Consider the following 12,936-nt stretch of genomic DNA (forward strand, 5'->3'; position numbering starts at 1 on the left):
ACAAGGGGAACGGGTGAGGCGAAGGAGCGATGGGGGAGGTGGAACATGAAATCAGTATAGGACTCCATTAAAGGTCTCTTGCAGCTTCCAACTACTATGACGCGATGTCCTTACCAGAATGTCATAAGACTTGCAAACATTTTATATAGTGAACAAAATCATCTGAATACTGTTTTTAAAACAACACTAGGAATAAAAAAAAACATGCAGCAGAATTTAGCGACCTACTAAAATCTCTAACAGTTTTGTAAAATAAAAACTGTTCATATCCTGAAAAATTACAGAATAATCTACATTTGCTCTGTCTGGTTAATAGATGGACCCTATTCTAAATGCTAGATATAAAAGCTGGTTTAAGGTTGTTCAATGGGGCAAAGGTGTGTGTGTGAAATTCACTTTACCTGATTAACGCCTAAGAACTAATCACTGCTAGCTAGAGCCTTATCTGAACCCCTGTACAAGGTGAATTTCACTCTGTAGCTGTCATCAGAAAGGGCCCTATAGACCAGGGCCGTCTCAGTGTCACAAATGTTGGTTTCTAAAGTTAATTTCCTAATAATTAAAGGGACAATGTCAGGTTGTTTAAGCCCCAAATTTAGGTTCCGTCGGCTAGAAATGAATGCATAAACCCTAAGATTAATGTAAATATGACGATATTTTTAAAAGCTAGAATCCGAACATTGAAGCATTTTGCTAGGGCGGAAGATAAGCAAAGTGAAACTGAAACGAGACCAACCGGGGTTTGACCCGGTCCTCACGCGGGTTCCCAGCCAGTGTCAGTAGGAAGCAGCTCCAGACAACAGCGAGAGGAGACTCCGTGAGTAGCAAAGCTGGGGGCTGGGCGGAAGGGGCAGGCAGGTAAAGGAGCAGGATAATGGGGCACAAAGCTAGAGTGGGGGAAGCTAATCAGAAGTAATATAGGCGGGGGAGCCTGCTCCAAACTCTCCTTCCCCCCGCCCCCATGCTCGAGGCTTTAAATGCTTCTAATCACCCTTCCCCATCTGGTCCAGCCAGGCTCCATTACCCGCCTGTCCTTGCCCACCCCCCAGTTAACCTGTTCTCTTCAGCAATCACCCTCCAAACAACCCCCAGGCATCTTACTCCACGTGCTTCCCCTGACTCTCCAGTATCCTGAATCCCCAGTCCCCCTGCCTTCGCCAACCCCCGCTCATCCTCTCCCCAGTCCCGTTTCTGCAGGGCACTTTGGAGAGGCTCCTGCCCCAGCGGGGCAGCACTCAGAGAGGGAAATCCGTGACTGTGACCGGTAAGAAATGTCCCACGTCAAGCTGCTCAAAACCAAGACGTGGGTCCCTTAGTATCCCACACTCGAGGCGCGATGCAGCTAACACAGGTGTGTGACACACTGTTTCTATGCAGGGGACCTACACATCCTGCCCCACAGCGGGGTATTGGAGCGGGACGTATTTTGCATCCTACCAGCTGCGCTGCCAATGACAACACACGCCCCCGTGCAGTGTTTTATCAGGACTCTGTACGGGGGGCGCTCACCCTTTCCATCAGTGCAACGCGAAATTTGGCTGCAACACCAGGGCAGAGTGTGGCCTGCCCCGCTCCTTGCACTGCAGAATTAAGCTCCCAGGAGAGCTGTGAACAACCCGAGCCCGGCTTGCCAGTGCGGCATACTTGGGGTGCTCCACTCCCCCCTCCGGGGAGGGAGGGACAGTTTACGTCAAGCGGAAACAAAGGGTGGGGCAGGAGGAAGCGATATTATCTCGTGCGTACAGGCGTTTCCCTGCCGCTCTGAGGAGCTGGCATTCAAGGCTGTTGTAGCTGCTTCTACCAAGGTGGAAGAAGCAACCCGGACTTCTCTGTTTTGCAGTCGGCTGATCGCTGCTGTTGAGCACATGACAGGAAAGCACAGAGGGTGCGGGAAGAAAGGGTAGAGCAAGTGAAGCAGAGCAGCCAGTAAGTAGCAAGCAAATGGTGCTGGGTGGAGAAGGGCTTTATTAACTACCGCACTTATTTTACTGAATGGAAAGGGTGACCCTAGGAGAACCTGCCTATTGGTATTTCCTTGTTGTTGTTTCCCCTCCTGTGATTCTTTTGCAAATATTTTCGGTGTGTTGTACTGTTCCTTCATGTGAGGAGCAGGGAGTGGAGATTAGACAGCTTTAAGTAACTTGTTTTTGGTTAAATGCTGAGAAAACATCCTGTTTCCTGGAAAGAGGCTACTGCATGAAGTCAGGGGAATTTCGCACAGCCTGGAGGTAACTGTGCTTGTGCTGAGGGGAAGCAGAGGTTGGAGGGTGTTTTGCTTTCTCTTTGGGGAGTTGAGAAAGGAAAGTTTCTGGGACTTTCTCTTCACACCACAGTAAACTATGCTTACAGTTAATGGCCTGATTCCTCACTTCCTTGTACGTTGTGTAGGGTGAGTATAAAATGCTACCAAATTAGAATTCTTAACTCTCCCACTGGTCCAAGATGCAAGGCAGTGGGAAGGAAGGGCCAGTGGAGTTGCTCTGGTATAAAGGAGAGCAGAATCAAGCCCTCTGAGAATATAAATAGACAATATTCCATTGCTCTCTAGCTATAAGGATGCTTCTGTTATTTATTATATTGGGGAGCAGGAAAGGAAGGCATCGCTGTAGAACCTTTTTACCTATGCTACTAAGGATCTATATGGCTTCCTCTTCTATCTCCCATCAGCTCTCCCAGTCAAACTGTGTGAAATGAGAGACTCCCTGGGCAGTTCTTCCCCTAGCTATATTGACAGGATGTGCTGTGTCCAGTGGTCTTGCCACTCTAGTCTAATGCATCAGCAAAATGGACCTGTGCTCAGTGATATTTTAAAAGAAAAATGAGAATGTTCAGCCTCTTTAAACCACATCATATGGGAGAAGTTTTAATTAACTTGAAAATTTTGGCATATACAATAAGTAATAACTGTGATGCTGGGGGTAACAGAGAAACAACCTCCTTATTATGTTCTGCCATCTTAGGTATGGCTACACTTACCATTTAAAGCACAAAAAGTCCCTTTTTTGCGCTATCACCACGGGAACATCTACACTTGTTAATGACTTTTTGTGGTGATACTCAGACGTTTCACCCCAGAAAGAAAACCACCTTTGCAAGAGGCATACAGCTGTTACCACTGTTCTTTTTGCGCTGCTGTGAAAGTGATGACATGTTCCAGCCGTGTAAACGCCTTTTGGCCTCCAGAGGATATGCCACAGTCAGGGCTGTCTCCAGGCACAGCTCAGCAAGTAGGTGCTTGGGGTGGCCAATGGAGAGGGGCAGCACGTCTGGCTCTTTGGCGGCGGGTCCCTCAGTCCCTCTCAGAATGAAAGACCAGCCGCTGACTTGTCGTCGAAGACTGAAGCAGCAGCTTTAGAGCTGATCGTGATTTTTTTTCTTTTTTTTTTTTTTTTTGCTGCTTGGGGTGGCAAAAACTCTGGAGCCGGCCCTGGCCACAGTTCCAAAAAGGACCACTCTGGCCAGCATCTGCTCTGATGCACGGATGTCCGCCCCTCCCTGTGCTGAGAAAACATCCTACTTCCTGGAGAGAAGCTAGTGCATGAAGTCAGGGGAATTTCCCTGTAAGCCCTTGTTATACCAATAAAAAACTAGCAGGATCTTATTAAAGGGGACAAGACATTTGTCACATTTATTGTAAATACCATAATAAAATAAAAGATAACAGCAAACAACGTTGTTTAGCTACTTATTCCTATATTTCCATTGACACAATCATTCATACAAGTTCTGGATAGATATTATAGTTACCAGCCTAAAGTTGCTTGTGACAGAATACTGGCCAGGACCTGTTACACAAGAGTGGAGCCGAGTCCGGATCAGGTGGAAACCTGAAGGCTCCTTGGAGCTGCCGAGCAGAACCATAGACTCAAAGTCCTCATCTTCAGAGTCCAGCTTGTATAGGGATTTACCCTATTAGTTCATGGGAGTTGCTTCATTCTGCTTTGTTAAATTAAATCAGCAGCAGCAATGGCCTCCATGTGGCAGCTAGAATGTTACCAAGTCTCTTTACTCACCCTCTTTTACAGGCTGTTAGTTGGATAAAAGTCTATAGGTCTTTTGCTGTGTCACCGCTGCCTTTGGGTTTGAATTGATCACAACCGTCAATTGCAGGCGTTGACTTTCAGCCTTGAACCTGGCTTTGATCTCCTCTGTGTTCTTTTGCCTATTTCTATTAGGGGAGATGCTTTTACTTTGTTCACGTTGTCTAGGTCCTTCAGCCGTGGTATCTTGATTCACCTCATCAGGACAGGCGGGCTGAGTTGATTATCATCCATCACATGCCTCATTCACACTAAACTAACTAATAAGATTACAGCAGGGTTTGCAAAAATGAAGGTTGGAGGAAGCTTTTACAAGATGGAGTGAGCGTTTTAAAATGGGGTTTGAATTACAATATGGCAAGTGTAGTGAATGGTGAACAGAAGTTACATTAATAAAGTGAACAATTAAAAACAATTTCATTTATCAGTTCTACACCCTGGGAAGTTTGAAGCTCCTTTTCCCTTTGTTTGTAGATGTGGCGGGGAAAGCAGCCAGACAGCAGGAGGTTTTAAAAAGAATGCCACGGAAGAAACCAGGAAGTAAAGGGGCTCCTGAGACATGAAGCAGGGCAGCACGGGGCACTGAGCAGGGACCCAGAATGGAATGCCTTTGCTCACCCCCCTCTTCCCACAAGACCTATGGAGAGAGCTGCACTGTGGGATAGCTGCCCTACAGCGCTGCTCTCATTGGCGATGGAAATGCTGGTAGTGTAAACACTCTCTGACACCTGAGGAATTGAGTGAGTACACAGATCAGCACTTTACTTTCACTAGTTCCCTATCACCGGTGAAACTTACAGCACAAAAACTCTGTAAGTGTAGACATACCCTTAGTTAGCTTCAGGAATAAAAGACCTTTTGGTCTAATTCTGTTCAGATGTTCGCAGTGCATTTCTGTTCACAAGTTGATCCTGGAAGCCCTTTCTCATGTAAGTAGTCCCATTTACTAGAATAAGGTTTTGTAGAATTATGCCCTATTTTTTTGTTGTCTGATATTCCATGTTGCAAGCAAAGCAACATTGTTGAGATTCCCTCTGAGACTGTTTCCACTTCGCTTATCCAGAACACTTTATCCAACTCTCTGGAATCCACGAGTCAGTTCAAATCTGGGCTCATCACTGAGGTTTCATCATTGACATTTCAGAAAGCTGCATCTCAGGTGATCAGGTCAGGAGTAGTGGGGTAGGTTAGGATGCATTACAGTTCCAAAGTACATAGTTATTGGCACGGAGTGTGGGGAAGTCAAGGCCCTGAACCCCTGGCTTCCTGCAATTCACCATGACTCTCAGCCAGCCAGTAAAACAGAAGGTTTATTTAGACGACAGGAACACAGTCCAAAACAGGTTTTGCAGGCACAGACAACATGATCCTCCCCAATTAGGTCCATCTTGGGGTCCCAGAAGCACCACATCCCCCTTGGGGGGTCAGAGCCCTGTCTGTCCTTTCCTCCATTCCCCAGCCAGCTCCTGCAACTCCTCTCCTTCCCCCGCATCTCCTCCCCCGCAGCCTTTGTTCAGCTTCCCCGGCAGAGGTGTCACCTGGCCTCTAACCCCTTCCTGGGTTCTCACGTTACATGCTCAGGCATCCTCCCTCCAGCCAGTCTCCCATCCCTCAATGCAGACTGTCCTCCCAGGTAAACACCCCCCACTCAGCATTCACAGACCACAGTAAGAACAGTCCCAGTTCATCACATCTCTCCCCCCTTTGAGACCGAACTGAGCAGGGTCACTTCAGCCAGTGACCTGGAGAAGTTCAAACCAACCCCCATTCCCAGGGATGCCCTAACATCCCTCCCATTCCTTGGTGAGAATTACACAAGGCTCTTCCAGTTTCCCACCCCCCTTTAGGTCGAGGTTGCTCGATGGCACTTGTAGTTTGCCTGTGGGAAGCCTTATGCAGCCCATGCCCTTTCCCCACCCAAATACCCCTGGGGTTCAAGCTCGGCTGGGGTCTTCTCCCAGTGTTCCAGTCTGGGGGGGGGCTGTGATTCAGGCTTTCTTGGTTCAGAGCCCCCCTTTTGACCTGGGCCCCCCTCTGGAAAGGCTCCTCTATGATGGACAAGGGTCCTACACCCATTTTCCCCTTGTCCTGGGCCTTCCTCACCCTCTGGCAGGGGTCACATACACTAGGCCACTCTCTACATGTTTCTTCTTCTTTTTTTTAATTGCAGATGGGTTTCTGCTCCATGTAACAGCACAGGCTCAGTAGCTTTAACATAGATCAACACGTGGACGAGAACCTTCAGACTCCCTCCAAATATTTTAAATTAGAGAAGAAGAAATGAATCTTGCAAACGAGAGTGGAACATCCAGAGACATATATGACTGGAACTATGTTCTGTGGGCAGTTCGTTTGAAGTTACTAGCAGCTGGTTTTTTTATCTACCTGGGAGTATTTCTTCTAGCTCACTGGTTGTCGTCATGGATCAGCGCCAGTTATCGCACTTTGTCAGGAATGGAGAAGGCCATCTGGAATACGTTTATGACCCGTAGCCTGTTTGCAGTTCAGAGTTGTGGAGCTGGCTTGTGGGCTTTGTTCATAGATCCAGTTTTTCAAGCTGACCAAGTGTATTCACAGCAAAAGTGGAGCTGGTTTCATTGCTTAATAGCCGCCGGCTACTTTTTATTTGACAATATAGTTCTTCATGTGTCTAATATTGTTTTCAGGGATTTTGATATGGTCTCAGTGCTTCATCATTTATTTGCATTTGGTGGGATTCTTGTTGTGATAACAAACATAACGTCTGGACACTATCTAATCCTGGTGGGACTGCTACTTGAGATGAGTTCTCCTTCAACCTGCCTCTCCCATGTGCTTTTAAAGGTAATAACTTGATGTATTTATTATTGGTGATGGAAGTTTCCATTATAAAGCTCGCGTTGCCTCCTGCTCAAAAAATATCTGCAAAGAAATATTGGCCTCCAAACTAAGAGATTAGTTCTGGGATCAGGGAAGAATTTTTCCTTCTAAACTTGAAGTGAAATGGCCATGGGAATCCTTAATTATAACATGCTAAATACTTAGATATTAAACATTTTTGCCCATTTTGTAGCAAAGAAAGAAAATTGAAAGATTTTTAAAAAATTATTTTACAGACTCTAGTTGGGATCTAGTGCACAGGACTGAAGATTAGGTGACTAAACTCTGTTTTTAAAGTATTTGTTTAACTGAAAATAGTAACATAAGAATAACTAACTCATCAGGTCCAACAAGCTTAATATAGACCATTGAATTTCTGCTGGAGACTAAAGGTGTGTGTGTATATATACTCTATGGATTTAAAGCGGGAGAACAGCTTTGAAGAGATCTGTCATGCTTGTAGGGAGAGAAGAAATCAGCCCTGCTTCTGAAACCACAGTCCGTTCCAAGCTGTATGTCTTAGTGGTTTAAGCATAAATTCTAAAATATCTGGACTCTTTAAAACTATATAGCCAAGCCCTGACAGGTTCACCTCAGCTCTCCTGTGATGCTTTTAATGAGAACTTAAACAGGGCCTGTCTGTGCATGTAGATGCTAGAGCAGCTAGAGTCAAGGTTTGCTTGGGAGGTGTTTGCCATAACTTTCCAGACCCTGCTACAGGGCCGCCCGGCGGGGGGCAAGTGGGGCAATTTGCCCCAGGCCTCAGGCTCCACAGGGGCCCCCATGAGCATGGCTGAGGCTCCCTCCTCCATCCCACTCAGCCCCGTCTCCTCCCCTCTCCCGGAGCCTCAGCCCATCCAGCAGCGTCCTGGACAGCTGCAGCATGGCTCTGGCGGGGCCCTTGAGCCCCGCCCCGCGCAGATCTGCGTGGTGAGGGGGCGGGGCTGCGAGCTTCAGGCTGAGAGGAGGGAGCAGAGCTCAGTGTGGAGCTCCCAGCCCTGCCTCCTGACCACGCGGCTCTGAGCGGGGCGGAGCTCAGGCGCTGCCCTAGCCATGCTGCCTCTGTCGAGTGAAGTTCCTGGATGCGCTGAGGTTCTGGGTGAGGCGGGAGCCAGGGGTAAGGGGCCAGGGTTGGTAGGGCTGGCTACGGGGAAGGGAGTCCCGGGGACAGTCAGGCGACAGGGAGGGGGCAGAGGTTGGGGGGAGACGGTCAGGGGACAGGGAATGGAGGGGCTGGATCGTGGGCATTCCGGGGGTCTATCAGGACTCAGCGAGGGAGTGATGGGGTTGGGGCAGTCAGGACAGGGAGCAGGGGTGGGGAATCCTGAGTGTTGAAAGATGGTGGGTGCCATGGGGGATGCATATATACTGTTGTGGCATTATGAGGGGGGGGGGGGGGGGAAGGGGGCCCCAAAAAGGAGCAGATGGGCGGCAGGATTTTCTGAGGGGGGGCGTGGTGGGTCACGGTGCCGCGCGGTAGGCAGGTAAGGTGGGTCCGAGGGGTTGGAGTATGGGGGAGGAGGCCACAGTGCTTGTTTGGGGAGCAGCCCTCCCTACTACTAAAAGCTCATTCAGGCACGTTTTGAGTCTTGCAGAAGAGCCAGCTGTACTTTTCCCATTAGGCCGGCGCTACGCAATCAACCTTCACTTCTCTCATGACAAATCATACTTCTATATTTATATTTCAGATGCCTATGCAGAGAATTATGGTCAGGGGAGGGTAGCTTCATTTAAATTAAGCCACGGGGGGAGTGGTAGATCCAACTTATGAGAAAGAGCAATATGCCTTCCCAACTCTACCAGAGAACCCCCCCCCTCTACACTTTCCTGAGCTCCCAGATGGGGTTAATTCAGTGGTTCTGGCAAACTTTTGTACTGGTGACACTCCTTTCATCAAGTAGCAATCTCTGTGAGTGTGATCAGATAGGTCACGCCTGCCACTTTATAGAAACTATAATATTAACACTATTATAAATGCGTAGGCAAAGCGGGTTTGAGGTGGAGGCTGCACATGCCTTCGTGACCCCAGTAATACCCATGACCCCCTGAGGGTCCCGACCCCCCAGTTTGAGAACGCCCTCGGGGTAATTAATTTTAACACGCAGCCTGGTCGCATTCACATGCATGTGCTTATTATTTGAAGCGCATTTCAGTTTTCACAAAACATAGGCTCATCCCATATTGGAACACCCAAATGCTCAGTTCGTGGAGTATGTACAGAACATTAAGCTATACTAGACTAAACCCAAAGGGTTAACCGGTCTCCAAGTTTGTGAAGGACCCCAATGGAGCCAGTCCCCTAGGAAACAGATAAATGCATGGAGGTTAAGTCCATTAATGGTTATTATGCCAGGATGGGTAAGGAATGGTGTCCCTAGCCTCTGTTTGTCAGAGGGTGGAGATGGATGGCAGGAGAGAGATCACTTGATCATTACCTGTTAGGTTTACTCCCTCTGGGGCACTTGGCATTGGCCATTGTCGGTAGACAGGATACTGGACTGGATGGACCTTTGGTTTAACCCAGTATGGCTGTTCTTAAATGAACCCAAAATTATGGAGACAGATATGAGTCAAGGAAGCCAGAAGAGTATCAGAAACCTGGAAAAATCTCTGACTGGATGGGCTCAGGTGTTTGGTCACAAGCTGAGGTGCTTCAAAAGTTTTGGATTTTTTTTTAAGCAGAATTTTTTTATTGTTTCTTTAAACAATCACAGCAAGCAGCAGATATTTGGCCACACACTTCTGAAACCCCAAACCATATTCAGATTTCAGCTTTTCAATTAAAAAAACCACAACAAATTTTGAAGGAAAGCAGACATTGTCCGTGATTTTTTTTCTGCTTTTTAAAAACCCCTAGTTTTCGATCAAGAAACAGTTTTGACGGAAAACATTTGCCCAACCCTTTTAATGAGCTTTAGTGCCTTTTAGCACTAGCTGATGCTGAGAACCAGTGATACCTTGTAAAGAAGTTCTCTCAAAACTGGTTTTGTGCTGAGATGAAGAAGGTTTATTTTCCCCAGGGCAGCCTATGGGGAGGGAGCAAGTGGGGCAATTTGCGCCGGGCCCCACAGGGGCTCCCATGAGAATATAGTATTGTAATTTTTTTTTATGGAAGAGGCCTTCTAAATTGCTTTGCCCCAGGCCCCCTGAATCCTCTGGGCGGCCCTGCCCTGCTAGCTCCCCTGCACTTTTGTGAGAGGTGCTTTGTTTTGATTGTCTTCCCTTCAACAGATGGCTGCATCTAAGTGATGTTGTATGCACATAGTTTGCAAAGTGGTTTAGAATTCTGCTGGACAAGAGGTGCTTTATAAATGTGCAATCTTTTAGCACTCAAGAGAAAAAAGGTTTAATGTTTGTATGGCAGTTTACACTAAAAACAACAGGAAAGCCAAATATGTCTCTTATTTATAGAAAATGCTGACTGCCTTATCTTGAAAGTATAATCTCATGTCTCTTCCTTGTTGTTGTCTCTTCCAGACTGGCTATGCTAACACCTTTTTATGGAAGGCAAACCAATGGGTACTGATCCACATGTTTCACTGCCGCATGGTCCTTTCTTATCACATGTTGTGGGTGTGTATTTCCAATTGGAATGATGTGGTAGACAATATGGGACTTCCATATTTTATTGTCTTTTTCATGGGATTAAGTATATTTACATTAATAATTAATCCATACTGGACATACCAAATAACTGAGCGCTTCTTCCGTCTAGTTGATGGCAACTCTTCAAACACAGCAGTGAAAAATAAATCTTCTGGTAAATTAAATAGTGAAACATTTCAGAAGAAGATGATATAGTGCTGCAACAGCTGTTGGGGTAACTGGAAAATATATCCGGAAGAATGTGGCACAGGTTTACTACAAAGTCTATGAAAATAGAAGTGCTTACAAGAAGTCTATGGATATATTGATCCCCTCACAGATTGCTTTACTCATTTATCAAAAGTGTTTTAAAATTGTTACTGTCTGTATTTAAAGCGTGCGCACGCACACACACACAAAAATATCTTTGACTCAGTCAGGATTCATGCCAGTAATTTTAGTCTGAGCATAACATAGTAAAATCGCATTCTGGGGGAAGTGGCAAGTTAGTGAGAGAAACGCAAGGTATGAAAAATCTACAGAAGCATAATTTCAGTGGCAAGAGGGACTAACTGCCTACCCTCCCCCTCGCATCCTTCAGCTGCCATTTCCAAGTCCTCCAGCTGGTGGAAATTTTGATAATATAACTTTGTCAAAAAATGGGTCAAGTTAGAGCTTTTGAATAATATCCTTCTCCCATGAACATAATGGTGACAAACCTAAAACAATTATGTATATATCTATTTGAGAAAATATTGAAATATCAACTTTTTAAAATTATACTTTAACAGAGGGATGCATTGCTTAGCTGAAAATTACATTGATCTTTGGCAATCCTAGGGAGTTTAGCCATGACATGTAGGACTGAAAACATTTATTCATCAAAGTCATTATCTGTGTGATCTCCGTTTAGGGCGCCACTGCTAGACATGCTGTCATATTGATCATCATCCACATCACACTCATACATCTCTATTAAGGCAGATGGCTAGCCAGACATTTGCAGGGTGGTGTCTTTACATGAGCTTTTGATTAGCTGAAGGAGTGCATGACATTTTATGCATAATAGGCGTGATCGTTCCATCCTCCAAGACCCATCAGTGCCCGATAGGCGAAGACAGTTTTGAATGTGGTCATTTGTCCCAGAGCCATTCTGTTGCCTGCTAGTTTGCCCTCTTGATAGTAGATATAAATGCATCCCTTGTCAATGACAATTATTCTCTGTCTGCTGCTTGGAAAACATCCACCAATATAGCTCTGTGAGTGTCATAATGTTGGTCTTCAGATGGTAAACTAGGCATATGAATGCCTTTAGTGTGCATTTATGACCTCATCAGTGACTGTCTCAGCATTCTGAGCACCTTGAGAGCAAGGAGAGAGTCTCCGGAGGCTGAATGAAATGTCTTCCTGTAAGATAATTTGGTCTTTCCAGCCAACCTTCCAGTACTGTCACATTCAGAAAAGGTGTGGAAACCTGGCAGGCTGTTGAACTGGCCTGTAAACACCCATGTCATTTTTATTCAGTTCTGAAGATGTATTCCAACTGCATAAGGAATGTTAACTGAACTGAGCAATCCCTGGGTCTAGCATGTATGGCTGGCCAGTGATGCATCAAAAGCCGCTGCTGACACATTTAGCTGCCAATATCAGTTTCTGGCACATATGCTACTGTATCAGAATCTGCTACTTCACCCCTCGATTTTGGCCAGTGATCGTGAATTATGAAGAATTGGGGGTCTCTTTGGCGTAATTTGCTACCTCTGATCTTTCATGCCTGGTCAGGGTAGCTAACTGTGATGGGGTAGGGTGATTTGTTACAATTTGTTGCCTCTCACCTTTCACATCATCTGATTTGGAGTACCTCTGGTACACATCCTCTGGTCTGTGGGTAGCAAATTGCAGTGGGGCATCACCATCCATCGCAATTAGCTACCCCTGGACAAAGGTGAGAGGTAGCAAGCCATGGTGCGTTTTGATGTCCTGTTACAATTTGCTACCATTTTGAAATTGCCATTGTAAACATAGTCACAAATAAAGAGGTATTTTTCAAAATTTAAAAATGTTATTATTGTAACCAGTATATAAACAAGAACTGTTTACTTTCCGTTCCAAATCTTTTTCAAAAACAAGCATCAAAATAGTTAGTTATTGACACCTTTTTTCTATATTCAAATGAAGAGTAAAATTAAACTTCTCTATTACTTGTTTATATTCCAGCTGTGTTATTCCAAAAACCAAAATATTTCTCTTTATATAATTGTTTTGTTAACATCTGTGTAGAACTGATAAATGAAATTGTTTTTAATTGTTCACTTTATTAATGTAACTTCTGTTCACCATTCACTACACTTGCCTACATTGTAACTTCTGTTCACTGTTTGCCATATTGTAATTCAAACCCCAATTTTAAAACACTCACTCCACTTGTAAAAGCTTCCTCCAACCTTCATTT

The 12,936-nt window shown here is 45.6% G+C and overlaps 1 protein-coding gene across 2 annotated transcripts; it reads left to right on the forward strand.

Annotated features, from left to right (window-relative positions):
• The first annotated feature begins 760 nt into the window (after positions 1–760).
• On the forward strand, positions 761–12,897 carry LOC116835419 (protein CLN8-like). 2 transcript variants are annotated; one of them, XM_032798250.2, is made up of 3 exons: positions 761–817; positions 6,211–6,863; positions 10,377–12,897. In XM_032798250.2, exons 2-3 carry the CDS (start codon positions 6,321–6,323, stop codon positions 10,698–10,700), a joined length of 867 nt encoding a protein of 288 aa, XP_032654141.1. In that variant the 5' UTR covers positions 761–817; positions 6,211–6,320; the 3' UTR covers positions 10,701–12,897. The 2 variants fall into 2 exon arrangements, with proteins under 2 accessions (XP_032654141.1, XP_074919808.1); XM_075063707.1 differs by lacking the exon at positions 761–817 and having other exon boundaries at positions 6,207–6,863.
• The last annotated feature ends 39 nt before the right edge of the window (positions 12,898–12,936 follow it).

Source organism: Chelonoidis abingdonii, chromosome 3 (genome assembly GCF_003597395.2).
Source record: "Chelonoidis abingdonii isolate Lonesome George chromosome 3, CheloAbing_2.0, whole genome shotgun sequence".
Taxonomy (NCBI): domain Eukaryota; kingdom Metazoa; phylum Chordata; order Testudines; family Testudinidae; genus Chelonoidis; species Chelonoidis abingdonii.

Excerpts from the sequence above, each read along its gene's own strand:
- LOC116835419 (XM_032798250.2), top strand. The coding sequence starts at position 6,321 with ATGAATCTTGCAAACGAGAGTGGAACATCCAGAGACATATATGACTGG. Across the intron at positions 6,864-10,376 it reads TCTCCCATGTGCTTTTAAAG|ACTGGCTATGCTAACACCTT; the intron begins GTAATAACTTGA and ends TGTCTCTTCCAG.